Raw genomic sequence first — 26050 nt, forward strand, 5'->3', positions numbered from 1 at the left:
TTCTCTTGTTTTCACTTGCCCAACTGGAAAATGAAACTTCATGCACAACGTCAAAGTCAGAAGGAGAATTAAATATAAAATTTATTAGGCAAAATGTACAGCTGCATAAGCTATCTTACAGCTCAAATATAGACTTTATTTTACTTCCACTCTGAGAGTAGAATAGAATATTTGACTTGGTTTTAAATTTTGTAATGAACTGTGAAAACATTCATAAAAAACACACAGGCTCACATTTGTCCCCACCTTTTAAAAGCAGGAAAGCTGACCTGGAATCTGCCATATGAGCGCTCACTTAAATGTTTGCTATACATGAGGGCATAGGCTGGAAGATATAAAGATAAACCTCAACCCACCGAACAAAAGTTTTAATATGCTTAAAAAACGTAATAGAATAATATTAATGTTATAATGTTTCGTCGTCACTTGTCAGAACGTCTTAAGGAGAGTTGTTGACTTTGGTAAGTTCTAAGCAAAACAGTGCTATAATTCAAAGTATCAAAAACGTTTTTCTAGTTGTTAGGTTTATATCTCCTGTCAACAGCAGGATGTGTAACAAGATGAACTGACGTGCTTCAAAATACAGTCACTAAAAATGTACTTTTCATCAGAACCATCAACTCCTAAAATACATCATCCAACCACTTTCAAAATAACAAAAGATCTCTGGTACGATTCATCAACACGTTCAGCACCAACAGAATGGTCATGTTTTGTTCTTCATATGCTTCTAGAAATGGTGCAGTACCAGCTTGTCAAAGTGACATTTGGTCTTTTGTAGTTTAGAGGAGAAGATGTGATAAAAACGACAGGCCTTACAGCGCAACTTCAGCTTTCCTGCTTATAAACTGACTAAGTGTGGCCTAAAGAGACGCTGAACAGTGGGATGATTCTCAGTATGCGCCACGCAGCCCGCTGCTCCGTGAGCCGCCGCCACCTCCTGAGGTGCTGTAGTAACCACTGCTGCTGCCACGGCCTGAAAGAACACAAGGCAGCAAAGACGGGACATCATCACCATCTACAGCAGCTGGACCATAACAATCATGATAATGCAAAGGATTTGTCAAACTTGACAGGAAAAATGATAAAAACTCACTCGTGTCTGTTGAGCCACTGGCTGTTGAGTTTAGGAACAGCTCAATGTAGCGATGTTCTGTAGAGAAATTATTCCATCATTCATCTTTTAGAAGAACAAATTTGTGACTACTTGTTACTATCAGACGTTCACAGCTAATATTCATTCTAAACGTGCTTGATTTTCAGCTAAATGTTCGTAGCAGGTAGTAATGTGTGAATGTGGTGTCGCACGGGCCAAAGTGAGAACAGGCTGAATGAAGGAGCGACTACATACGCATGTGATTCTTGTCTTTGGACATGGCCGCCACAGCATCTTCATGGGAGCGAAACTCCACGTCTGCCTCTCCAGTCGACTTGCCGTTAGGAGCCATGTCAATATGGACCCTCATCGGATTTATAGGAGAGAAGAACTACATTGGAAAAAATAAAAAATAAAAAAACATCTTTACACAGATGATGCCTGCAAGACACTAATGCCACAAAGCTGGCTGTCAATGCTCAGTTTCCTGACCAACAGTATGAACATACACAGGTCTAAAGAAAATTTATCAATGATCACATTTGTAATAATAATAATAATAATAATGAAGTTGTTCACTAACTTCATGAGCCTCGTGTTTGTGGATACTGAAAACAAAGAAGTGTTTAGACCTGCGCATACGCTGCTTGGGACTGTGTTCTTACCTTAGCAATGTCTCCCTCTGTAGCACGGAAAGGTAAACCTCTCATATGGACAAAATGGCCGCTGTGAAAACCTGAGCCACCGTCGCTCTGAGTGCTGTAACTGTGGCTTCCCATGCCTGAGCCAAAACACAATCACATCAACATATGAGAAACCTGCAGTTGTGTTCTCAAGTTTTCTTCTGTTCAATAATAAACTTAAACCTGATTTTATTGTTGTTACTATAAAACAATTTTGAAGTGATTTTAAAAGCCATAACATGTGTTCCACTGATTTTATCTTTACACTGTAACACACATATTACATACATTTAATTCTAGATCTGTTTCTACTTCAGTAGAGTCAACTTATAAAAACATATATTAGCTGCAAGAAATTATAGATACTAAGGATACATTTAAAATCATAAACACTGTTTTCTTCTTTGAATTATGACAATTTTTATAGCAGAGTTTTTATGGAAAAAAAGGTATGACAATAAAGTAAAATCGCTCAGGGATTTTTCTTTTTTTTTTTATAAAAATGCATATACAAATACTAGAACAGCTAGAAATACCCACTGAATTCAGCTCTCTGTGCTGAATTCAGTGCTGAGTCTTTAGGGAGTGCATATTATGACTGATAAGAAAACAGACACTGTCTAATGTTCACCCCGGGCCCAGATGTCAGACTCTGAAGGGAAAATAAGGTTTGGACTTTACCTCGTCCACCCCTCTCTCCTCTTACTCGCTCATCAAACACATCGTTGCCAAAACAGTAGTTGCTGAAACCATTGTAGTTGTCGAAGCCACTGTAGCCTAAAGACACCAACACAGAAAAGTCAATTGTCACTTAACATGCATACAAAACATACCTGGGAGGCATTTTTAAAAGCAACGATCTGTAGTGTTTGTGTTATTTATAGTCTGACCAGTGCTAATAAGTTAAAGTTAATTCATCTTTTAAAAAGGCAAGATCAAATCAAAATTTTATGAACTAAATTTCAGGAACCAAATATAATAAGTTACCTCCTCCATAGCCTCCTCCTCCACTTCTCATGCTGTCCATCAGTGCACCACTGCGTCCAGGCCCAGGACCAAAGAACCCTCCTCTGGGTCCTCCCATTACAGGCCTATCGTAGGGACCCGGCCTCTGGCCTCCCATACCACGGCGGGGAAGCTCGTAATAGGCTCTGATCTCATTACGACTGCTTTTAAAAATCTCTATGTACCTGCAATACGAGAGGCCCGAAGGATGTGGACAATAGAAGAGAGGGGTTAAGATGCGGAAATGGCTCTGCTCGGGTTGCACACAGAGGTTTGATTTAAAGTGAGAGAAAATAAACACAAAAATCAAACGTACTAAAGGGTAATCTAAGTGGTTTTAACCTGGGTTTAGGGCTGCGGTAGATTTTTACACCAACATCACCTTTGCCTTCTGGCATTTAAGCAAATCCTTACAGGGTCTTCATGTGTGGTACTGATTGATGCAGAGACTGCCTTTCTTCTGCTGTACATCTATGTTTAATCCCATATTCTGCAGTAAATTGCTAAATGTATTAAAGGGTATGAAGAGACTGCCTACAAATTATTTAATACACCCCAATAAAATGAAATATAACACCAAGATCATAAAGGACTACCTGTCTAAGGCAGAAACATACTCTTACATCCCAATATCTAAGTCACCATAATTAGAATGAACATTTCCAACTAAATCACATTATTAACATTTTCATACATATTACATTCCCCCACAATGATTTTGTCATTGTTTAAACATAATTATTCTAGCAGACCAACACCATTCTTATCATTTAAGAGAATAGATCCCATCCCAATAAAGGCATAATTAATCCAATATGGCCACCCATCACATCTTACAGTAGAAGCCCAACCCAGTCCAGCCCGTCCCTTTCCCGTCTGTCCCACCTGTGCCCTATTCTTTCCTTGTGTTTCCCCAGAGCCTTTTCTGCTATCTCCTTTGAAGCAAACTGCACGAAGGCTTCCCCTGTGCTCCTCCCCTGGTAGTCCACTGGCAGAGTAATCCCATTTGGCACGATTCTCAACCCTTCAACCCAAGCACACAAATACAGGTCGGTAGGTAGACTGATATAAATTGGATAGAACAACACCCACTGCATCACTGGAGCTTTCAGGATTAATGTACATCATTTACAGCGAATCACCAGCTGTAATATCTAATTGCGCAGCAGAAAGGTGCATCTGAGAAAAATGTATTTACTCTGATGAGGGGCTCAGCAGGGGAATAAAACAAATACTGGCCTGGAGTCAGTGAAGGAAAAGGACAAGTAAACTACAGAATTAAGAATGTACATAACTGCTCCAATTGCTTTTTTTATTTTATTGGTGTGGGACAATTATAATAATTAACTGGTGATCACCCCAGTATGTCACTAAGTAGAATTAGTGTACTGACTCCAGATCAGTTAGAAATCAGACCTCCCTCACTAAACCTGCCCAGTCCATGCTTTCAGCTGTTACCCTTTAAAAGACATGATAAGAAAAGGTAATGAAGTTTAAAACATGCTAAGCAAACGACTGATACTAAACATGATAGAAGAAGACGCATGTTAAATATTTAATTAAAAGGGGAGTCCAATATTAACAGTGTGACACTATAGTGAGCAATATAGATTAGGGACATGACATGTAGATCTTCCTATTCATGTACATTACTTGTTACTTTCCATCGATGTTGAACAGGCCAGAAACTGGAGGCCTTTCTATGAGATGATTAATGATTTTCTAAACTTTGAATATAACACTTTGTTCATCTAATTTTACTTTTATACTTTTGAGTACCTCATGATGTTCAATACAGGGCTACACTTATGGCCCATGTTTCATTACACATTACTTGTTGAGTGGTGTTGTATCATCCGATTGTCTTGTGCAATCCTCCAGTTCACATAATTGTCACATCAAAAAATTTCAGCAATTACAAATTAAAGCCTGAGCGTTTATTTACCTGAAAAGAACTGAACAATCTCTTCCTTGCTGCAGCCAAACGGCAGGCCTCTAAGTCTCAGCATGCAGCCACTGCAGCTGTCATAGTCAGCGGGACCATTACGCTTCAGCACCCAGTCCATTTCACTGCAGTTTGACTTGAAAACTGACGATTTAGACAAACAGAGATGGACATAACGTAAACACATTTATTCTTACAATACCCTATTTTTATCACAGAATTAACACATTTTACATAAACAAGAAACATACATTTTACAATATAGAAACAAGAAAATGTAATAATACCAGATAATGTGCAGAATAGGACAAACACTCTTACTTACCCTCTATGTATCGGTGTCCCATGTATTTACGATCCTTGGAAAGGGCATTTTTGAAATCCTCTGCAGTTTTCAACTCAATAAATGCTTCTCCACTGGGACGGCCTTCTTTGGAGTAGGTGAAACACACTCCATTCACTTTCCCAACAATGTCACAGTCTGAAAATAAGTGACATTGATTTCCTTAAAATGATGCACACTCAAATTAATAAAATTAAACACCAGAAAAATTGTGAAAACAAAGCAAAACAATCTGCAGAAGGACAGACACTATATTAAATAATCACTTCTAAAAAAATAGCAACCACGTGCACGTCTATTCTCACCAGAGAAGAAACTGGCCACCTCCTCCTGTGTGCAGGACCAGGGTAGTCCTCTGATCCGGACCACGTAACCCTCTTCACTCAACGACATCCTCACTGGCACAAAGAGCAAGCGATTAAATTACCGTGTCACCAGCTCCTTTAAATAGCGCATATGAAAGGATCGCGACCCTTAAACAATGCTGAGCTTCTAGTTACTCCTGATCAAGTTCCGGTCTCAACTAAGCACAAAACGTTCCGTGCATTACATTAGCAAATATGTTCAATTATCAAGTTACTTAAAAAACGCTTTCATAGTCTCGCATTGATTAACGCAGTGCTCCTCTCGTTTGTGGTCGTCATAACAGAAATAAATGCATAATTACTGCAGGAATCCATGCACACCGCTGTCAGGGACGACTCAACAGTGTACCCTCCGGGCAACGAAGTAAACCCAGACATAGCTAACACTAGTGTGCCCCGTATCCATCACAAACCTCCTATGTATTAGCTTCTAATGAGAAATGAATATTAATACAAAGTTAACGCAGCTGTCGCCGCAGTTTGGAGCGACAACGTTTGTAAATGTTACTTCCTCCTTCTAACTGTGTCACAAACTCTTGGCTAAACCAGTAGGTTTCCACTTACACTCACCAATACCCCTTAAAACATATTCTTTACACGTTAGCTATACTTTACCAAAGGCGCTTCTTTGGAATTCGACGAGTATCTGTATTGCAATATAACTGATTAGCTAGCTAGTAAAGCTAGCCCCTCTGTACTGCGAGTCTGACGTGCTAGCGTTAGCTTAATGTCGTTAGCAGTTAGCAGGCTAACTGTAGGACAATGACAGCGGTCAAACGTGCATGGCAAACTTGTTTCATTCGTAGCGGCTCTACGCGGCTGCCGATACCGAAACTGTGTACCCGGTTAGAAATGTCCAAACGCCAGCGAAGAATGTCTAAAAACGGTCAAAATATCTCACAATCGCGTCTCGTCCCCGGTCTCCGGCTCCTGTCCAGAGCTTCAGGTGACACCGCCAACAAACTCGCTCAGGTATGTTATCGCGAGACTTCGACTTGCAACGATAACTCTTCAATTATTAACAATTACTAAAACAGCAAAGAAAACGTCATTGATACGCGGTATCGTAGTATCTTAGATAAAATAGATTGATTTACTTGTTATAAATGAATGAGCAGTGTAATATATTAATATAGGTCATGCTATAAACCTATTCTTCTACTTTAGACTTCAGCTTTACTACTACACAGATAAATGCTGTGTTTTACTAATTTGACAACTTTACTTACTACTTTCCATAAACAAATTATTTGTCAACCAAGAAATTAAGTAGTTTTAATGAACCAACCGGTTGGCAGTGCAAAAAGTGATTATTAATGCCTACTTTAAAACCACTGCCACAGTAATGAAGCAACACTAACAAATTCTACTTTATTTTTCAAACTGACCGTGCGAATAGGTCTCTACTTAAATGAAGCTGTTTTTCTATAGCTCTTATAATTTATGATTTATTTGTACCCAGTAGCCTATGACAATAATTAATCATTAATGAATGGATTATTCGTGTGTACCAAAGAAAATTGTGGCCATAGCTATAATATTCTCTTTTCAAAGGCGATACACGTACTGCCTTAGGTAAACGTAGATCGTATGGAATACCATAAAACTAACAAACCTGGCAACCCTTAACTTCTCCTGAGGGGATACTGCGCGGCCACATGTTAGCCTCTGGAAATCAAACAGAGCGAGTCTAAAGTCCACCACGACCTGTACGAATCAAACCCCACCGTCAGCAAACTGCAGTTTGTCCGGTTTAAACTTAATTTAGGGTCTAACAAACAATGGAGATTCCAGTGTTTATGGTTGACGCCTTTACTAATTTACCGTTCAAGGGGAACCCCGCTGCAATTTGTCCACTTACGCATGTGAGTAACAATCTGAAACCCGCAGAGTCGTTAACTGACACAGTGCACAGTACGACCTCCAAGCCTTTAACGTGCAGTGCTGCACTAATAACACACTTTAGTTGGTTCGTTTCATTTACAGTTGTTTAGTGGTTTTCGTGCTGCACCATGGAGCTGCACCGCGGTGCGAAACGATGGGTCACAATAAAATAGTTAATTGTGTGCTTTATTTATGCTTTTAACAGGAGCTGAATGATGATTTGTACCAGAAGTTAGCAGCAGAGCTGAACCTGTCAGAAACAGCTTTCATCACCAGAATCAACCCCTCTGATAGTTTCTCTACAGGTCTGGTGTCAGTTTATTATGAAAGACCACCAACTGCAGCTATTACCTGAAAATCAGCATTGAAGCACTGAAGCATTTTCAGGTAATAGCTGAAAATCTGTTTAACAGGATCAAGGTTCCGCCTACGATGGTTTTCACCAACCACTGAAGTCAATCTGTGCGGTCACGCGACTCTGGCCTCTGCGGCGGTGCTGTTCCAGCATAAGAGTGAGATACAACACAAACAAAGCAACATGAAAATGAAGGTTCATCAGAGTGGGCCTGTATCAGTCAGACAATGCACTGATAGAACACAACACAGATAACACTGCGTTCACTTCACCAGTGGCGATCTTAAAAAGACTGTGAAGTTTGACCATAATACACAATACAGGTTAAAGCTACATAAGGTTTTAGCCAGAATACCCACATTACATCAGTCAATATAGACTGTTCATATATTATTCTTTATTTACTTTGTCTGCTAGGAAACACCAATCCAGTTCTGGTGTTTGAGACAAGGAGCGGAGACCTGTCTGTCACCCAGCAGGGTGAAGGTTATGTCATGGACTTTCCTCTCAACCCACCCATCAAGCAGGTAAAATATGTTAAATTAATAATTGTTATAACATATTAATAAATATGTAATTAGACACACAAGGATGTTGCAATCAGACAAGCAACATTATGACATGAGGAGTAATATAATCTGACCTTGTTCTCAAATCCTTTTTTTCCCAGGATCCCAAGGAGTTCAGTGACGTCATAAAGGTAGATAGGACAGATACCTGCTCTCTGGAAGTGAATGTTTTACAGCACTGACCGTCCATATATTGTTGTTGTTGTATGTGCATCATACAGGCAGCGGTTGGAAGCCACCCAGTGCAGGACATTTACCTCTGCCACAACACTAAGAAACTGGTGGTTCGACTGTCTGACAGCTGTGACAGGTTACAATCGGAACACACGATAAACTGATGATTGTAGCTCTCTGACACATTAAGATAATGCATCAAGACTGAGACGATGGAGCATTATGTTACAACAAATATACCTGTATCTGTTTTTGGCACTTTTGCAGGAGTAAAATGTACAAAGTCCTCAGGTGTAAGACTGAGTCTAGTTGATCATTTACTCAATCCAAAACCCTTCAGGCCTCTGCCTGTTTGTGCAGAGCTCATGCTACTGACGCCAATAGTTTAGTCTGCAGACACTTCCAAAATCCCAATGGATGCCAATCACATCTGGACGTATTTAACATCTCCAGGTCAGTTCTGACCAGTCTGAGAGTGGACCCCGTCGCTCTCCAGAGCAGCGACAGCAGAGGAAGGATCAAAGGAGTCATTGTCACCATGATAGGTAACTGGAGGTGAACATCCTCCCCTTTACCTGAAAGCTGATGGTAGATTGACACCTGTCTGTGCTCCCAGGCTCTCCACAGGAGCAGCCTGGATACGACTTCTACTCCAGGAACTTTGCCCCATGGAACGGCATTCCCGAGGATCCCGTCACTGGTAACGACCAGCAGATCCGTTTCAGCCACAGTCAATACAGAGCAGTCAGCCACAAGCTGACTTCATCTGGTGGCAGCTTGAATTATACAATCAGACCATCACAGAAAAGAGTGGGAATCACTTTCACTCACACTGTTTTGTGTAGTTCCACACGTTTGTGAGCTTGCATCCTGTGGAAAGCCATGAATAAAAAAGTCTGTTTCACACATCTAGCGCTAAGCGTATCTTCTACCATGTGCTGTGACTTTGCAGGTTCTGCCCACACTGTCCTTGGCAGCTACTGGTCTAAGAAGCTAGGAAAGAAGAAGCTGCTGGGTAAATCCTCTACTTACATCACAGATCTGATCCACCACCAGAACCCGGTGTTTACTGCTCTGTCTGTGTTTGCGTAGCTTACCAGTGCTCAAGTCGAGGTGGGGAGCTTGAACTGGAAGTGAGAGATGATGGAAGAATCAATATAACTGGACAGGCAGTGACTGTGATGCAGGGAACCATCACACTGTGACCACAGACACCAGATGACGGCGTTCCTGCAGAGAGACGCATTTAGTGAAGTGATTTAGTGCTTTTTGCTGTTTAATAAAGACTTAATGATTCAAATAAATACAGTTCAGACTGGTCAGTCTAGTAATAAACAACACACCAACATGATGGAATTATTTATTCACATACTACAAAGCTTGATGTTACAAAATGATACAATATTACAAACAATCTAAAGGCATAAAGTTGTTGCTGGTGTGTGTTTGGCTGCTGAGGACGCGATGGAACAAAATAAACCACTGAAATAATGAAACAATCATCTGTGCCCCGCTGTGAGATCAGGACGTATGCTGCAGCCTCGTTTTAGTCAAGAAAAGAGATTGTACAGATTAAAAGTAAACAGAGCCAAAATCAAAAGCAGATCAAAAGATTTTGATGAAGACACTGAGGCAGATCTAAAGCAGGAGCTCAGATTAACTTTTCATCTTCATATAAATTCCATTGAAACAACATATTCCACCACTTCATTAGAACAACATGTTTTACAGATGTGAAACTGTAAAAACAGACAACATAATTACTACACAGAGATTTGACACAAATAGAAAAATTTCTACTAATATTTAGAGCATCAGATTGATCAGTGCAGACATTAGTGTAGTTTGCTTGTATTCAACCACTGCTTTTTATCACACATTCCTCTCCCCGTGTGCTGGGAGCTGCAGCGTGATGGTTCCCTGCAGCACCGTGACCGTCTGTCCAGCCATGGTGATCCTCCCATCGTCTCTCACCTCCAGCTGCAGCTCGCCGCCTCGGCTGGAGCACTGGTAAGCTGCACCGGGACCGGACGTCATACGGCTTAGTTTGGTGAGGAACACACTTAAACACTAGTGATCGCACGGCTTGAAGCTCACCCAGCATTTTCTTTTTGCCCAGTTTCTCTGACCAGTAGCTGCCCAGTACCGTGTGGGTAGAACCTGCAAGAACAGTATGTTAAAACTGTCTTTGCACCTCCTGCTTCTATGTAAAAGTATAGAGCAGCTCGATTATGATGCAGATGTTACAGATTTATTTGCAGACGAGGTACAGAAGCTCACCAGTGACGGGATCTTCAGGAACACCGTACCACGGAGCAAAGTACCTGGACAGGAAGTCGTATCCCGGCTGCTCGTCTTTAGATCCTATCGGCAGAGAACAGTCGACTGTAGCCGTGGGGAGGTAACGTAGCTTGTTACAGAACAGCTGAGGGAGCGACAGCTGAGCCCTCGTTACCTTTGACGGTGACAATTACTCCCATGACTCTCCCGCTCCGCTCACTGATCTGCAGAGTGAAGGGGTTGACGTTCAGGCTGGTCAGCACTGACCTGGAGACAGCACACAAGTCAGATATGGACGAAATTCAGAGGTCAGAATCTATTTGACCCATCATCCATTGACCATTGGTCCAGTGTCCGTGTGACGGTGACCTGTCACAGCTGTCGGCCAGTCGCACCAGGAGGTTCTTCGTGGTGGAGCACAGGGAAACGTCCTGAACTGGGTGGGTTCCAACTGCTTCCTGTTCCACGCACAGAGAGGCAGAGACACAGTCGAGCACGTGCAAGGAAACAGAACCTACTGTACCTGCTGGAACATCTCTCACCTTGATAACGTCTCTGAAGTCATTGGGATCCTGATGAAAGGAGTTTGAGACAAACATGATGTTACAGCTGGTACACTCTGTGGCGTGTGTGACTTTATTGACGTAACATGCACAATAGAACATTTCTGGCTTTTCGGTGATTTAGTTTACATCAGTTTTTCATTTGCAGCATCAGTGTCGTTTATGTTTCATACCCTTCAGCGCTTCTAATCCACACATTGTGTCATAATTTGCCCCCCCCCCCCCCATGCCTCCACATACCTTACCTGCTCAGTGGGGGGGCTGAGAGGAAAGTCCATGACGTAGCCTCTGCCCTGGCGGCTGACGGACAGGGCGCCACTCCTGGTCTCAAACACTACTGTGGAATTAGTGTTTTCTAAGAGACAGCGCACGATGGTAAACACACTAGGCGTTAAACCCGGTTTAACAGATTCAGACTCAGAAAGTCTGTAAAATCTTAGCAAACTGCCACTTACGTTTGTGCTGGAAGAGAACGGCTGCAGAGGCCAGAGTGGCGTGGCCACACATATTAACCTCTGTTTTTGGTGTAAACCATCGGAGGCTGAACTTTGATCCTGTAAACCACCGTTTGATTATCATACACTTTAACATGTTCTATGTGAAGCACCGATCTTTAGAACCTTCAGTCCAAGAAGCCATAAGACATGAGTGCGCCCCAGTGTCCGACCTGTGGTGAAACTGTCAGACGGGTCGAGTCTGGTGATGAACGCAGTGTCTGACAGGTTCATCTCTGCCGCGATCTTCTGATACAACTCATCACTCAACCCCTACAAACACGGAAAGAAACAGTGTATCATCATTATTACCAGCTATTTATAGTCTGTCAACGGGCGACTTGAACTTTTACCACGCACATGCGCGAGAGGACACACTGCGGCGGGGTTCCCACGGAACGGCAGGCGAGCGAACGCGTCTACGGTGAATACCGGAATCTCCATTGTGGCCTGGAACCGACAGCTTTCGTCGGGAACCTTCGGTCTGAGCGTTGAGGCAGTCGGTTCAGAATGACACGGTGGACGGGGCTGGACCGGTCCAACTCCGCCCTCTGCGGCGCACAGCCAGCGGGTCTGGAGTTCTGACCGGAAGCCCGGTCTCGGTTCTGCAGGCGGCCGCGTCCACAGAACCTATAACTTTAACCACAAAATGGAGATTGAAGTGTTTTTGATAGATGCTTTCACCGATGTAAAGTTCAAGGGGAACCCAGCGGCCATTTGTCTTCTTACGCGCGTGAGTAACGGGTTTAACGCACAGTTTGACGCACAAGCTCCGGCTCGTTGGCCTCGACACCGCAACATCTAGTTGGCTTTGTCAAAGACCTCTGCCATTTTATTTTCGCACAACCAGAAGGGCGCAGTTCATTCTCTTCTGCGCGTGCAGTGCGGTGATAATCATTTGTTTATACAGGAGCTGAGTGATGATTTGTACCAGGAGATCGCAACAGAGATGAACCAGGGAGAAACCGCTTTCATCGCCAGGATCAACCCATCAGACTGCTTCACTACAGGTGAGTCAGTTCACTAAATCACCATCACGCAAGGAGTTGGTACTAAATAAGTCAAATAAATAAAATAAAATAAAATGAGTCAAACTGTGGTATACATAGGATAATGATTGAATGTCTGGCATCAATGCTCAGTGGACCCTGTGAAGCAAGCTCTAAATACTCAAACTCAGGACTGTTAGTGCTGTTTGGTACATCTGTTTTTTGTGAGTGGACTTAATGTGTGATGCAGCTTTGGTCTTATATTCGATACAGGGTCAAGGTTCAGCCTCAGATGGTTTACACCCAAAGGTGAAATCGACCTGTGCGGCCACGCGACTCTGGCCTCTGCAGTAGCCTTGTTCCAGCACAAGAGTGAGATCAAAAACATAAAAAAATAAAAATGATTAAACACGCGAGTGATCAGGATAAGAGCTTCCAACAACCAGCTGTGATTATAATGGTTTGCTTGTTCTGTCAGAAAACATCAGTCCTGTTCTGGTGTTTGAGACCAGGAGTGGAGACCTGTCTGTCACCCAGCAGGGTGACGGTTACGTCATGGACTTTCCTCTCAACCCACCCATCAAGCAGGTGACGTGTGTGGTGCTGGGATGGAACACTAAAAACTAAAGACATCCATAAGCTTCACTTCAACACAGTCAACGCAGACTACAGACTGCTTCACTTTGGTTTCACTTTCTTTTGTCAGGATCCCACGGAGTTCAAGGCTGTTATTGAGGTCAGATGCTGCTGAGAAAACCAGACATTATAGCGCAGTCAGTCCACATCACCCATGAGCTTAACGAACCTCTCTCTGCGTGTGAACAGGCTGCAGCTGGAAACCACCCAGTTCAGGAAGTTCAGCTGAGCTCCAACACCAAGAAGCTGATGATTCGCCTGGATGACGGCTGTGACAGGTGGCAATGAGTCCTTCACAAAACCATTCTATTATATCGTATAAGCTCTGATAAAACTGAAAAAGCCTGAAGCTGCCGGTGCCGTGTCTCCAGGTCAGCGTTGACCAGGCTCACGGTCGATCCTGTCGCTCTGCAGAGCAGCGAGACCAGTGGAAGAGTCAAGGAAGTAATAGTCACCATCAAAGGTGTCCAAACTCAGCGACTGAACCTACAACTAGACAGGCAACGAATATTAAATGTTCCTTTCTGCATCTGCCAAAAGGGTCTGCACACGAGCGGTACGACTTCTACTACAGAAACTTCTCTCCCTGGTACGGCATTCCTGAGGATCCTGTCACTGGTAAAACACCACTACTACTACTATCTTTGCTATGTTCAGCATCTGCTTTGAAATCAGGAAGAAAAACAGCTCGATTTTATTTTTCTGATCCTGTGCCTCGTAACCATTTCTGCACTCTGCAGGTTCTGACCTCACAGTTCTGGGTTGTTACTGGTCTAAGGAGCTGGGAAAGACCAAAATGCTGGGTAATAATATTCATAATTTAAACTAAGACAATCCAAAGTTTTCCTTGAAGACATTTGTCACTTCAAATGCTATAATTCATTACTAGAGAACTCAACATGGCACTAATATCCACTGTGTGTAGCTTACCAGTGCTCCAGTCGAGGCGGGGAGCTGGGACTGGAACTGAGAGGTGACGGAAGAGTCAACATCACGGGACAAGCCGTCTCTGTGTTAGAGGGAACAATCACAGTGGGACCAGACACACGCCAGTAACAAAGCATGAAGTGCTTCCAGACTGTTATTTCTACGGAAGGAAAACCTCCTTACTGATTCCTCCTCCACAATCCAACACTAACAACACCGAAAGACGAGATGTCACTGCATACGTTTGGTATCATTTAATAACACAACACAATCATAAAATTCACATTTTAATTTAAAATAAAATCAAATACAAAAAGTAAAATGGGATGTTTCTTAGGAGGTTAAAAGAGAATCAGTTACCGATGTGCCATAAAAAACTCATTGCTGAACGTTAACAAATGACACAAATGCAGTTTCCTAGTCCAGAGCTATGAGGGTGCCACTAAAAAACAATTACTTTTCCTCCCAACTAGTTATTTATGAGCTTATCTTGACTAATTATTTATTCTCTTTATTCACAATACTGCTGAGTTTGTTGTGTGAGAAAGTACCAAATCTATCAGTGTACTGAGGTAGTGATCAACAATATTCACACGCAGACTGGACCAGGTCTGATGCTTTGTATCGTTCACTGTCACAGTCTGTTTAGAGTTAATGTGTATTCTGATGTTCCTCCAACTCTAGTCAGATATACGTTGTCGTTGTAAGACAGTTCTGTCGTTTTTCAAGTATCTTTTTCTGGAGATAAAGGCTTAACGGAAAGTAAGTGATGTTCATCTGGTGTGATACAGACCAGACGCAGGCAGCAGCACTAATGTGTTGAGCAGTTTCAAGGTTAAAGTTCATCATAACTATAAACAAGGCCTTAAAAGAGTTTTCTCACATGTGGACACAGATGTTTAGCTTTCAATCATTAGCAAATTGTTGTCACAGGTTCGACAACAACCACAGATTGGTTTTCACAGGTTGCTACTGGATCCTCCACATGGGCATGAACCCATCTCACAGGTGCATGCTGGGTAAAACCTTGTGTGCACTGGGTGGGAGCTGGATAATGTGAAGTATTAGTTTAGGAAAACTCTGAAGACACACACAGAAATGTCATTTGTCTCAAACTAGTGCGTGTACGTTTTACAAACCACACGCTGAGGTTTGCAGGGGAGCTGGTGCCAGGCCCAGACGTCCCTGCTGCAAACAATCCTCATGAAGGCGTAAAGGCTTGGCTGCGTTTGAAAGGATATCATGTTCTCCTGCTGGAGATGGTTGAGCAGCTTCTCCACGGGCGCGTAGCGTCGCAGCGTGGACGCAGAGCCCACCATCAGCAGCTTGTGTTTGGCTCTGGTGATGGCGACGTTCAGTCGGCGCCAGTCCTTCAGCAGCTCGCCTAACTGCGCGGACACATTCAGGTCATCTACAGAGAGCAGAGCCTCGAAAGGCAGGCGCGAGACGGAAACACTTACGCTTCCTTCCTCTGCAGTGCTCCTGACGAAAGAAAGCACGATCAGGCTCTTGTCCCGTCCTTGGTAGCGGTCCACTGTATTCACCTCCACACCGACGAAAGCAGAGGACTGTAGCAAAGCAGAGACGGCCTTCAGCTGCTGTCTGTACGGTGCAATGACCCCGATTTCACTGGGCTTACACCCTGCCTGGTGGGACAAAGAACAGCAACTGCTACCAACATGCTGAACTAGGTGAATTAGGGTTTCATCAGCAATGGATTGGAGACGCTGTCGTACCTTTATGAGCAGTGAAAGAAGCTTATGAATGAGAGCGGCCTCCGTGTGATTGCTCACGCCTCCCTGCTCCACAGACTCCAGAGCTGGCACCTAAAGGGAAACCATGAGAAGCAAGTGTGGGATGAGCAGCGACAAAAACTGTCCCACATGTACAAAGAGCTGATGCTCCCTGGACATGGAGGATCTCAGCCACTTCATTTTATACCACTTTTGGTACAACCACGACCTGTATTGACCGAGTATCTCTTGCTTAAAGTGCATTTCATATTCCACCAACCATCGAGCAGTCCAGGAAGCAAACAGGGTTGCCAGGCAACAGTGTTGTGTGAATCCATGCCAGGTCATTCTGAGTCTGAGAGTACGAACTAATCTCAGCCTGGACAGAGAGTAAGAATGGCAGGGTGAGCAGTGCCGAGGCCGTCTTCTCTGAGCCGCACTCCAGCCGACCTTCATACATCAGGGAGTTACTGAGAGACATTATTTGCCTGGAAGAGTAATTCACACAGACAGCTTTAATGAAGACTGGACTTCATTTCCCCACTATTAGTGTCCTGTAATCCTGTAAAAACTCTAATTTTAGTTGGAATATGACATATAATCTTTTAGCATGGGCTCTGTAGGTTTACCTGTTCATGCGGTACTGTACATTCAGATGGACCACCGCCTCTTTGTGGAGCTCCAGCCGCTTAAATAAGCTTTCGTCCATCCCAAGAGACCTAAAGGAAAAAAAAAAACACACAGGTATTGATAGATGATTTCTGAATTACAATCGGGACAGAAACAACTGCTAAACAATCACGTGCCAACATTTTTCCTGTCAAACCGATCAATAAGCACACTTTACCTGGCTTCCTTGTTTTGGACTATTGGCGGCAGCTGTTGGTGATCTCCGACCAGGACGAATCTCTTGGCGTAGAACAGTGGTCCCAGACAGATGGGCTGGCTGATCTGCGAGGCCTCATCCACGATGCAGAAATCAAACCGGCGACGTGTGAAGATGGGATGCTTGATGCCCATGCAGGTAGTTCCCACTATCAGCTGGAACGAGAGAGACAGGTTTCATTAAAAGAAGTCTGATTGCCTACTCTTCTAGGTCTCCCAACAGAAAGAAAGGAGATCAGAGAGTTTAAATACATCATCGTTGTGGTTTATAGCATTTAAAAATGTGAATTGAATTTTTTAACCTCTTTGTTATAAAGCTGCTCCAACTCTGACAGAGTGTGAACTCCCTTCTTTCTGGCACTTTCCTCTGTGTAGGAGAGGATGTCTGGATGAACCTGCAGAGCAATAAAACTAATAAAGCAAGATCTACAGCTGGATTCAGACATTATTAACTAGCTAGGACTTGAGTCTTCAGGTTCGATGGTTAGATAGTATTTAATTGTGACCTTCTGTCCCTGCCCCAGACGCAGAAACCCAACACGGAAGCGCTTTAGCTTCAGGAGGATGTTGTCGACAGCAGAGTGAGTGTAGCTGGTCAGCAACACACTGAAGCCACAGGCGTGCAGGATCCGAACCTACGAAATTCAAAACAACACAGAACTCAAGGAAACCAGAAGCTGACAGAGGGCAGACATCACTAACCGTATGTCTGAGGAGCTCACCAGGGTGCAGATGGTTGTGGTTTTCCCTGTGCCAGGCATCCCGACAATCAGTGTGTAGTCCTTAGACAGCAACACCTTCTTCATGGCCTGTTTTTGGGGTTTGTTGAGACCTCCACAAACACACACACGAAGAGTTAAAAAACGACAGGTTATAGCTACAGTATCATTCCTATTTAAAGCATTTCTCTCCTTCTCTGCAGCGTTTGGTGGCAAATAGCGTCATTAGTCTGGTTTAACTGTGCTAGATGATGTTATTACTGCTACTACATTCATACACACTGCACTGGGTCGGCAGAGTGGGACTCAACAGAACAGCACCGCCACCTTTCAGGATGTTGGCCACGGTGTCCTTCGCTTCTCTGGGCAGGACCGAACTCAGGCTGGTAATAAACTCTGGAGGTCGAAGGTCAACAACCAGCTCCCTCAGACGATCACTACAGACATTATCATGCAGACATGCTATTAGGCACAAAAACAAAACTACTACTACATGTGAATGTGTAAATCATACTGTAGCTACCTGTCCTGAGAGTTTTCCATCAGTCTGGAGAGATTAGTGAGGTGAGTACTGAGACCCACTACACCTTCATCACTGTCCAGGCGAAACAAGACACCACTGAACTTTGACAAGTCTCTGTAAAACAGGTGCAGATTGGGTAAGTGGTGTTCTTAGGTTATAGTGGAAGCCCTGGCAGCTGTAACAGACACGTTCTCACCTGTCCAGAGTGCAGCTGATCGAGGTCCTGCTGACCTCACACAGATAGCCCGTCGCCAATCCGACGAGACGTCCTTCCAGGTCACTAACAACGATGCGATCCCCGCCGGCCAACCCGCTGTGGCCCAAAACCTGCTGCGATGAAACACTGCTGCGCTGGAAACGATGGAGGTAAACTCCTCCGGACTGGACGGTCACCGGGCCACAGAGCTGCACGTTGCCGACGCAGCTTCCACTCTTCTCACTGCAAACACAGATGAGAAGTAAAAAACGCGGGCGATGACTGAAAGACGTCCAGCGTCTTACTGTACCTCTCCTCAACGGTCTGAAGCCACACGCGTTTCCGGCCGTTCTTGGCCTCCATGGTCGCTGCCTCCAGGAAGCAGAGCAGCAGCCAGTGGGAAAAATAGTCGAGATGCGATGGAACAAGATGACCCGTCTCCTCCTGCAGGAAGTCACGGACGACGTCCTCGCAGTCTGTAGAGCCGTTATTCACCGCTCTGCACAAAGAATGAGAACAATAAAGAAGCATCACATGATGAGGCCATTTCAAGATGCTAGGTCACAGGTATTGATAAAAGTACTGGTTTACCTCTCATACAAAGCACAGTTTCTCCTCTGAGGACAGTATTGGCAGGTTTGCCTGTTCGTCAGGACGTCAGGAAGCCGAGACAAACTACTCCGCTCTGCTTGTTTCTCCACACATTTGTGAATGTGATGAACCAAAGTGTTTCTCAGCTTCAGAAGCTCTGACATAAAAAATGATTAGGGTTTTTCCAGATGTCACTGAGCAACACAGGCTGTTGTATGTAGTTTGTTTTAAACATTAAATCGTGTACGCGGTGGCCAGTTACCTCTGCGGTCCATGTGACTGGCCACTACAGGGTGCAGGCTGCCAGTCTTGAGGTAAAGCAGGAAACCAGCTTCAGCATTATATCTCTCCATGCTCATCAGAGTGTAGAGAATCACCTGGACGCAGAGTCATGGGGACCTTAAACCTTCCTCTTGTCTGACATGCGCTCTGGTCCTGCGTGTGGGAGCTACCAACCTGACTGCGATGCTCTATAGAGTTTGACTCCCTTCCAGTTTTCAGCTCCAGGGGAAGAGTTTTCTCCTCCACCGCTCTGCGGCTGCCGTTTCGTGGTCTTTGGATTCGAACACGCGCCGTCACGTCGATCTTCCCCTTTAGACCAAACTTCGGGGACCACACATTCTCTTCTATGTCGGCCAGCTCTGTGACCGTGACAGTTGTCGACTCCTGACACCTGCTTGGAGCTTTGCTGTTGCTGGGAGAATGACGAACACGAACACCAGTTAGCAGCTAGAGAACGAGCGTGAGCGTTAATACGACTGTGTAGACGTACATTTTGAGGCTGATGGCCTTTTGTGTCGGTGAGGTGAGGTATTCTTTTGCCCAGCATTCCAGCGAGGGGAGATAATCACGAAGTTCCTGCTCCATCTCCTCCTGAGTTACGCCCAGACTGTACCTAGAGAGACACAGACAAAACCCAGTCAGTGAAATCAGGTTATACCAATGAGAAAACATTGGTAAATAAGTAGCAGCCAGATAAGATGCTGATGGGCCCACTTACATGTCTCCCAGATACTGAGGGCTGTGCAGGGCCTGGTCAGCCAGTTTAGACAGTGTCTCTGAAGAGAAATCTTTAGCTGTAGCTGCTCTCTGAAAGACCTCATGAACCATGGTACCATTCAACATTTGCTTGGACCCGCCATCAAAGCTCTGCATCACAGGAAGCACAAGGCAACGTAAGGTGGTGCATGGTGGTAATGCATGTGTATACAAAAACAGTATAAATACATGTTAAAAAAATGTTTTGAATTGGCCCCTATCCCAACTATGAGTATGTTAAAAGGCATTTAAATCAGTAACAGAACTTTAAATGGGTCATGAAGATCATGGGTCATGAATCTCAAATTTAAACCTATTTAAAAACAATGTCCACTTTACTGGACATTCAGAGAACACATATGTATATTAATCAAATGAAAAAAAAAACAAACTTCTACCTTAAACATATCTCCTAGCACGGCACGCCTCATGCAGCGGATGGAGCTCGAGATGCTGGTGCCGGAGATAAGCGTGTCAGGAAATAAAACCAGGAAGCCCTGCTCCCTGTCCACTAACCAGGATCCACCATCAGAGTGTCCCTCCAGATGCACCACGTCGCCAGGAGAAACAGGCATCATCTCCCTGGGAAAAGGTAGAATCAGTCTATGCACAGATGAGGCACGGTTCAAAATCAGCCTGTATCAGCATCAGCAGCACAAACGCTCACCATCCATCTTTCAGCACGCATGTCTCAGTCGGATGTAGAGACTTGTAGCAGGAGACGATCAGAGACTTGTGGCCTGGTCCCTGGTCCACATGCAAAACCCAGTAGCGGTTGTTTGGCCCTCCAGACAGGATCACGTGCTCTGGCACCTTCCTGGAGCAACAGACAGGATTCATAATGACACGGTTCCTCAGTCGTCTCTCTGATCTGTGTGCTACATCTGACCTAATGTTAATTACCAGCTTCTCTGTCACAAACTCACTTCTCTAGCACCGTTATCATTATAAGTGAGAAACATAACAATTATCACGATTTATACAATCTCTATAATTGTTGACATCTGAGTAAATGTACACTGACGTAGGCCCAAAAAAACTCCGGTTCTCACCAGGGTTTTTTGGACTTGTCCTCAGTGACGCGATCGTCGTTATGATCCATCTGCTCAGCAAACCAGTTCTCGTCCAACTGCTCATCCACAGGACACGCAGAACTGTTTGCTTAACAAAACAAAACAGGCAAGTTAGCAGCAAACAAAAAAAAAAAGAAATATCATCACATTATATATTGTATTATCTATTCTTGAATGATACATGAAGCCCGATAATGTGTAAATATAGGGGATATTAAGACTGCTCAGCTTGATGTCCAATTATCTGTGCCCAGTGCTGATCACATGGTTCAGGTGCAGGTGTGCTCAGTCAACGAGAAGCCGGAAGGTTCACCATTTGGACCTTCACTTTACAACGTCTAATATACTAAACATACCTGATACAACACGAACACCTTTTTGTTGTATTAAAGTTATCTACAAAACAGGCAGCAGTAAAACTTTATTAACATACCTGTCGCCTGTTCTTGGTCTGACGATGTCACATTATGTCCGACTTCCGCTGATGAAGTCACAGCTGTTCTCATGGCCTCTGTCTTGTTCGTGTCGGTCTCTCTCTCAGTTCTCTGCGGTGCAGAGGTGACAGTTTGTGCAGTAACTTCCAGCACATCAGCAGTGAGCGAGTTCGGATTCAAGTCCAAGTGAAGTTTGACCTCAGGTTCTACTTTGCGTTTCACCATGGCTGCCTTCTGCTCAGTGATGAGAGTAAAACCAGAACCTTGTCTACTTCTATCTTTGGATTCCTGATGTGTGCTGTGTTCCCCCCAAGAGTGGCCAGAAACAGGCTTCAGTGAAACTGTTGTGTTTCTACTGTCATTATAGCCCAGTTCAGTACCTTGACTGTGACCCTCTGACGGGTCGCTGGGGAACCGGGTCATCGTCAGAGGTCCAATCAGAGGCCTTTTTTGATTCAAGTCGCTATTTTTAGGGCTGAGTACAATTCTCGGTCTCTTGGTGTTGTGGAGCTCATCAGGGGGACTGAAGAGTCTTTTTAAGGAGCCAGAACATCCCTCTTCCCTCTTGGTGGTTCGTGCCCCACCAGTCTCCACTCGTTGGACTCTCAGTCCTTTAGAGCGGGGACTGCGACAGATGGGAGAGAGCTGCAAGACCTTTCCCTCACGCCCCGCCTCTGTGCTAAACCGGCGTCTCAGAGGATCTGCCTCTGTGGACGAACAGTAAGAAGTGAGCCTGATCTGACTGCTGGGGGTCTCAGGCACAGAGAGGATATCTGGTGAGGAGGGCAAAAGGTTTTCAAGGTCGCCGAGAACACTCCTCTTAATGGGGGACTGGAGTCTTTCACCAGTTTTCTGAGGCTCAAACTTGGTGAGTGCACCAGCAGTGGTGGGTATGCTTTTAGAAGATGTCTCATCCTAAAAACAGTAGTGAGAATCAGCATTATAATAAATTCAAATAAAATTTTAATAACAGTTGGAGCAAAAGATTTTGAAACAAGAAAAAAGCTAAACACAAACAAAAGATCCAAAAACCAAATGAAAAAAGAGCAAAAAAATACAAAGGAGTAATGCAAATGAAAATTTAGATTGATGAATGATGAAATTGATTGATGATTAATGTACCAACATAAAAACCAGACAAGCAGCTGATGAAAAGGAGGAAATCTCTGCTCACCTTCAGGGTCTGCGAGGAAAAAAAGGACGAGATGTTTTTCTGCCCTCCTGAAGTCACCTGACAGGAACCACAGACAAATAACAATATACATATATATATATATATATATATATAAGGAAAATATAAATAACATTTCAGGTTGCAACAGGGGTGGTAACTAAAGTTTTAATTGCTTGTATTAAAATACATCACTTTTTTGCTATTACACTGCTTGTTTCAATTTACTTTCTGTTTACACACGTCCTGATTCAGGCGTTTAATCGCAAGAACATTAAACAGAATTACGAATAAACTATTCATAAAAAATGAAGAAACGACGTTTAATGCAGCAGCATTAATATAATAACAGGAGTCTAAATACACTCTCTTTCTCTTGGTACTTTTACTGTTATATATAGTTAATAGAAGTTTTATGAGGCAGTGGTGAGGCGTTTACTGACTTATTAGCTGAATGTTGTTTACGTATTAACGTATACGTAAGGTGTTTCAGTTCATATTCTCCTAATTAATAAAAAATAAAAAATCCGCCTCGTGAACCCACCTTGTTACTCTTGAGCTTTCTGTTCATGTCGGTTCTGTTGCCTGCACGAAGTCCGTCTTTTACAGCCTGAGGAGCTGCTGCTGCTGCTGCTTATTGCTTGCTTTCAGCTCACTCATTGCTTAGCGACTCCGCATCTCCAGGATCGGAACATTAGTCACTAACCGACAGAACCGGAACTAATAACGCAGCCTGTTCCCGCGACCTTCCAGCTCCAGAGTGTATTTGCCTTATTTCCAGATATTTGTTAGCGTCTGTGAACGATTTACATCTGCGGCGCCAAATTTTCAGGTTCGCGGAAAGGAAGTGACGTCACGACGCACAAGCGTTAATTTGGCGCAAAGATGGCTGCCCTCTACCGATGACAGCAGATAAGACAGTAACAAAGTCTACACTAGAAATAAACAATACTCAAGACATTTTATCTGATTCATACTACAAAATATGAAGTCATAATTACTATATTATTACTCTATTATACACCTGACAAATTAGAGTCAACATAAACATTAAAATTCTTTACACACTACTACTGAAGTACATATGCGGATGTTAAACTCCTTTACACTTTCCCCTGCATGAAGAATTTGAATTGGTACCTGTAGGTTGTGGTGTGATCAATCAGGGGGAACTGGGACAGCTGGGACATTTGTTTTTATTCTCTGAGTCTCGTTTGGAATAAACTCTGCACATACATCAGTTGTAAAAAAAACAGACACTGTAAAGTACGATTAAATAAATGTTTGCTGAAACAAACAAATGCAAAGCTTATTTTGAAGTTTAAAAAAAAGGTCAAATAAAATCAGCCAAGTAAAATATAAAACAAATAAAACAATTGAGCAGTGCAAGAAGACTGAATTGAAATTTTGGAAGTGTCCACCATAAACATTTCAGACGTTATCCCCTGTATGCGTTTTCATATGAATGATTAAATGTGAGTGATGCTGGGCCGAGGGGCTTCTTTGCTTCCATGTGGTGAACGTCTTTGGTCTTCATCACATCTCTGCACATAAATGATATTGAACATTGTTTCCTTGATGTCAGCCTCCTCGTGCCTCTCACCTGGCTGAGCAGGAAACAGCTCCTCCTCCTGTTCTTCTTTGACCCCCAATTTCTCGTGCTCATCCTCGTTCACATCGGTGGTCTTTTCAGTGCATACGTCCACTTTCTGGACCGTAAGCTGCAGAGAGGCTGAATACAAGAGACGTGTCAATTTCTCCAGATACTAAGACTGATTCTATTAATCTACAACAAAAAGTCCAAGAAATAATAAACTTGTAAAAGCTGTGATAAATCAGAACTGCTGTATTGAACTGAATTATGTGTATGTATCTAATTAAGTTCTCAGTGAGAAATAAAGGTGTTTTATCTCCCTATCCTATTTTATTATTCTCCTCTCCTTTTAACCTGACAGAAAAGGAAGAGGAGTTGAAGTATGTACGTGTGAGGGTGGGTTTGGAAAACTATTTCCAAATTATAATACCAAAAAATGTGCCAGCCATTTTGCATCCCATCAGATGGTACGTTCAAGGATGCAAAATGGCGTTTCTGCGGTCTCCCTTGTAACGAGCCCATCAGACTAAACGCTGCAGATCATGTCAGCAGACACTAATACAAAAAAGACGTGTGAGAAACCGGGTGTCACCACTGTTTAACACGTGTTACCTTCACTCACGGTCCGTCTCTGATGTCGCTGGTCAAAATCCTGCTTCGAAACGGCAACTTCTTCTTCATAGCCTTTAATGGTTTGTTCGAACAGACTAAATATTTCCTCTGCTGCTGCCTTCAGCCGCTCGTGGACCAAAGCTCTCAGTTCTTCACGTTTGAACATTCCGCGGCTGACGCTCACCGCTCTGCACTTTGACGGGCTGGGTTGCCAAGTATCGCGAGAAAACGCAGCATCTCTGTTTTCCGTGATTTCACAAATAATGATCGCGTTTACATAGTAATAAATAAGCCTGTTGTTCTGCTGGGTTCCACGGTTAGTATACTGATATAAAAAATGTACATAATACTAACTGATCCATTACATAAATAACCCTGAGTAATTACTCACAAGTACTTGGCTTATTCATCAATTACATGTACAATAGGAAGGATTTTGCTTTTACTTTACTATTTATATGATAACAACAATGCACAATTTAACTGTTTAAATAAAAGTCAAGAGGAACAAACAACACTGTAAAAAAGCTTCAAAGACATGGCAGCCCCTGATAAATAAACCAGCAGTTTGCATTTTCAGCTGATGACCAAGAGATGACAGCAGATACACAGTTGAGTCTCAGACTGCGGTCAAGTGAGCCGTCGTTCGTTCATCCGTCGTTCAGCCAGCCGCGCTTCAGAAACGTCTTGCGCCCGTATTACGCGCTTTACAGCAGAGCACAAAACACGCTCGTCGCGACTTCCTCTTTTCATAGCGAGACGTCTGGTCTGTTCAAAATATTGAAAAATACGAAACAAAATATTGCATATATAGAAAAACTGTCGCCTAATAAAGATCTGTATACTTTTACTGTAAAATTAAGCATTTATTAGTATTTAAAACTACCATGTCATACTGTGAAACTTTTATAATTAATAACTTAACTTTGGTGTATAGTTCCAGGCTCAGACCACTTTCCCCTTGTTCTACTAGAGGTGTACTATCACCACACAAAGATCTGTATATTTTTACTGTATAGTTTTGGATTTATTAGTATTCAAAACTACCATGTCATACTGTAATACAGTCAACTTTGATCATTAATAACTTGCCTTTGGTGCATAGTTCCAGGCTCAGACCACTTTCCCCTTGTTCTACTAGAAGTGTACTATAATCACACAAAGATTCGTGTA

General features: G+C 43.3%; 5 protein-coding genes across 8 annotated transcripts; 2 read left to right on the forward strand and 3 right to left on the reverse strand.

Moving 5' to 3' along the window:
- Positions 1–63: 63 nt before the first annotated feature.
- On the reverse strand, positions 64–6463 carry hnrnph3 (heterogeneous nuclear ribonucleoprotein H3 (2H9)). Of its 2 annotated transcripts, none has more exons than XM_029143479.3 (11): positions 6339–6463; positions 5378–5470; positions 5055–5210; positions 4730–4873; positions 3670–3808; positions 2767–2969; positions 2461–2556; positions 1762–1877; positions 1352–1487; positions 1097–1153; positions 64–976 (listed from the first exon to the last, which is right to left on the reverse strand). In XM_029143479.3, the coding sequence occupies exons 2-11, from the start codon at positions 5463–5465 to the stop codon at positions 894–896; spliced, it is 1218 nt and encodes a 405-aa protein (XP_028999312.1). In that variant the 5' UTR covers positions 5466–5470; positions 6339–6463; the 3' UTR covers positions 64–893. The 2 variants fall into 2 exon arrangements, with proteins under 2 accessions (XP_028999312.1, XP_028999313.1); XM_029143480.3 differs by lacking the exon at positions 6339–6463 and adding an exon at positions 6280–6299.
- LOC114851784 (phenazine biosynthesis-like domain-containing protein 1) lies at positions 6141–9751 on the forward strand. Of its 2 annotated transcripts, none has more exons than XM_055507273.1 (10): positions 6141–6409; positions 7527–7626; positions 7735–7833; positions 8094–8203; positions 8347–8376; positions 8467–8555; positions 8873–8964; positions 9036–9119; positions 9372–9434; positions 9512–9751. In XM_055507273.1, the coding sequence occupies exons 1-10, from the start codon at positions 6200–6202 to the stop codon at positions 9622–9624; spliced, it is 990 nt and encodes a 329-aa protein (XP_055363248.1). In that variant the 5' UTR covers positions 6141–6199; the 3' UTR covers positions 9625–9751. The 2 variants fall into 2 exon arrangements, with proteins under 2 accessions (XP_055363248.1, XP_028999316.1); XM_029143483.3 differs by lacking the exon at positions 6141–6409 and adding an exon at positions 7084–7302.
- A 14-nt stretch (positions 9752–9765) lies between these two features.
- LOC114851782 (phenazine biosynthesis-like domain-containing protein 2) lies at positions 9766–12250 on the reverse strand. Its single transcript, XM_029143481.2, has 10 exons — positions 12117–12250; positions 11930–12029; positions 11718–11816; positions 11508–11617; positions 11242–11271; positions 11069–11157; positions 10875–10966; positions 10700–10783; positions 10517–10579; positions 9766–10434 (listed from the first exon to the last, which is right to left on the reverse strand). The coding sequence occupies exons 1-10, from the start codon at positions 12198–12200 to the stop codon at positions 10292–10294; spliced, it is 894 nt and encodes a 297-aa protein (XP_028999314.1). The 5' UTR covers positions 12201–12250; the 3' UTR covers positions 9766–10291.
- A 104-nt stretch (positions 12251–12354) lies between these two features.
- Positions 12355–14630, forward strand: LOC114851783 (phenazine biosynthesis-like domain-containing protein 2). The gene is made up of 10 exons (XM_029143482.3): positions 12355–12489; positions 12667–12766; positions 13019–13117; positions 13224–13333; positions 13452–13481; positions 13571–13659; positions 13753–13844; positions 13922–13999; positions 14122–14184; positions 14307–14630. Exons 1-10 carry the CDS (start codon positions 12406–12408, stop codon positions 14435–14437), a joined length of 876 nt encoding a protein of 291 aa, XP_028999315.1. The 5' UTR covers positions 12355–12405; the 3' UTR covers positions 14438–14630.
- On the reverse strand, positions 14548–25120 carry dna2 (DNA replication helicase/nuclease 2). 2 transcript variants are annotated; one of them, XM_055507268.1, is made up of 26 exons: positions 24878–25120; positions 24275–24403; positions 22675–22731; positions 21500–22415; positions 21046–21154; positions 20661–20810; positions 20392–20575; positions 19956–20104; positions 19728–19850; positions 19412–19649; positions 19218–19332; positions 18956–19112; positions 18675–18863; positions 18365–18607; positions 18169–18282; positions 17973–18082; positions 17649–17758; positions 17433–17561; positions 17229–17321; positions 16889–17082; positions 16671–16760; positions 16322–16529; positions 16045–16134; positions 15769–15954; positions 15548–15696; positions 14548–15362 (listed from the first exon to the last, which is right to left on the reverse strand). In XM_055507268.1, exons 2-26 carry the CDS (start codon positions 24335–24337, stop codon positions 15311–15313), a joined length of 4218 nt encoding a protein of 1405 aa, XP_055363243.1. In that variant the 5' UTR covers positions 24338–24403; positions 24878–25120; the 3' UTR covers positions 14548–15310. The 2 variants fall into 2 exon arrangements, with proteins under 2 accessions (XP_055363243.1, XP_055363244.1); XM_055507269.1 differs by having other exon boundaries at positions 23216–24403.
- Positions 25121–26050: the final 930 nt, after the last annotated feature.

This window comes from Betta splendens, chromosome 3 (assembly GCF_900634795.4).
Source record: "Betta splendens chromosome 3, fBetSpl5.4, whole genome shotgun sequence".
Taxonomy (NCBI): domain Eukaryota; kingdom Metazoa; phylum Chordata; class Actinopteri; order Anabantiformes; family Osphronemidae; genus Betta; species Betta splendens.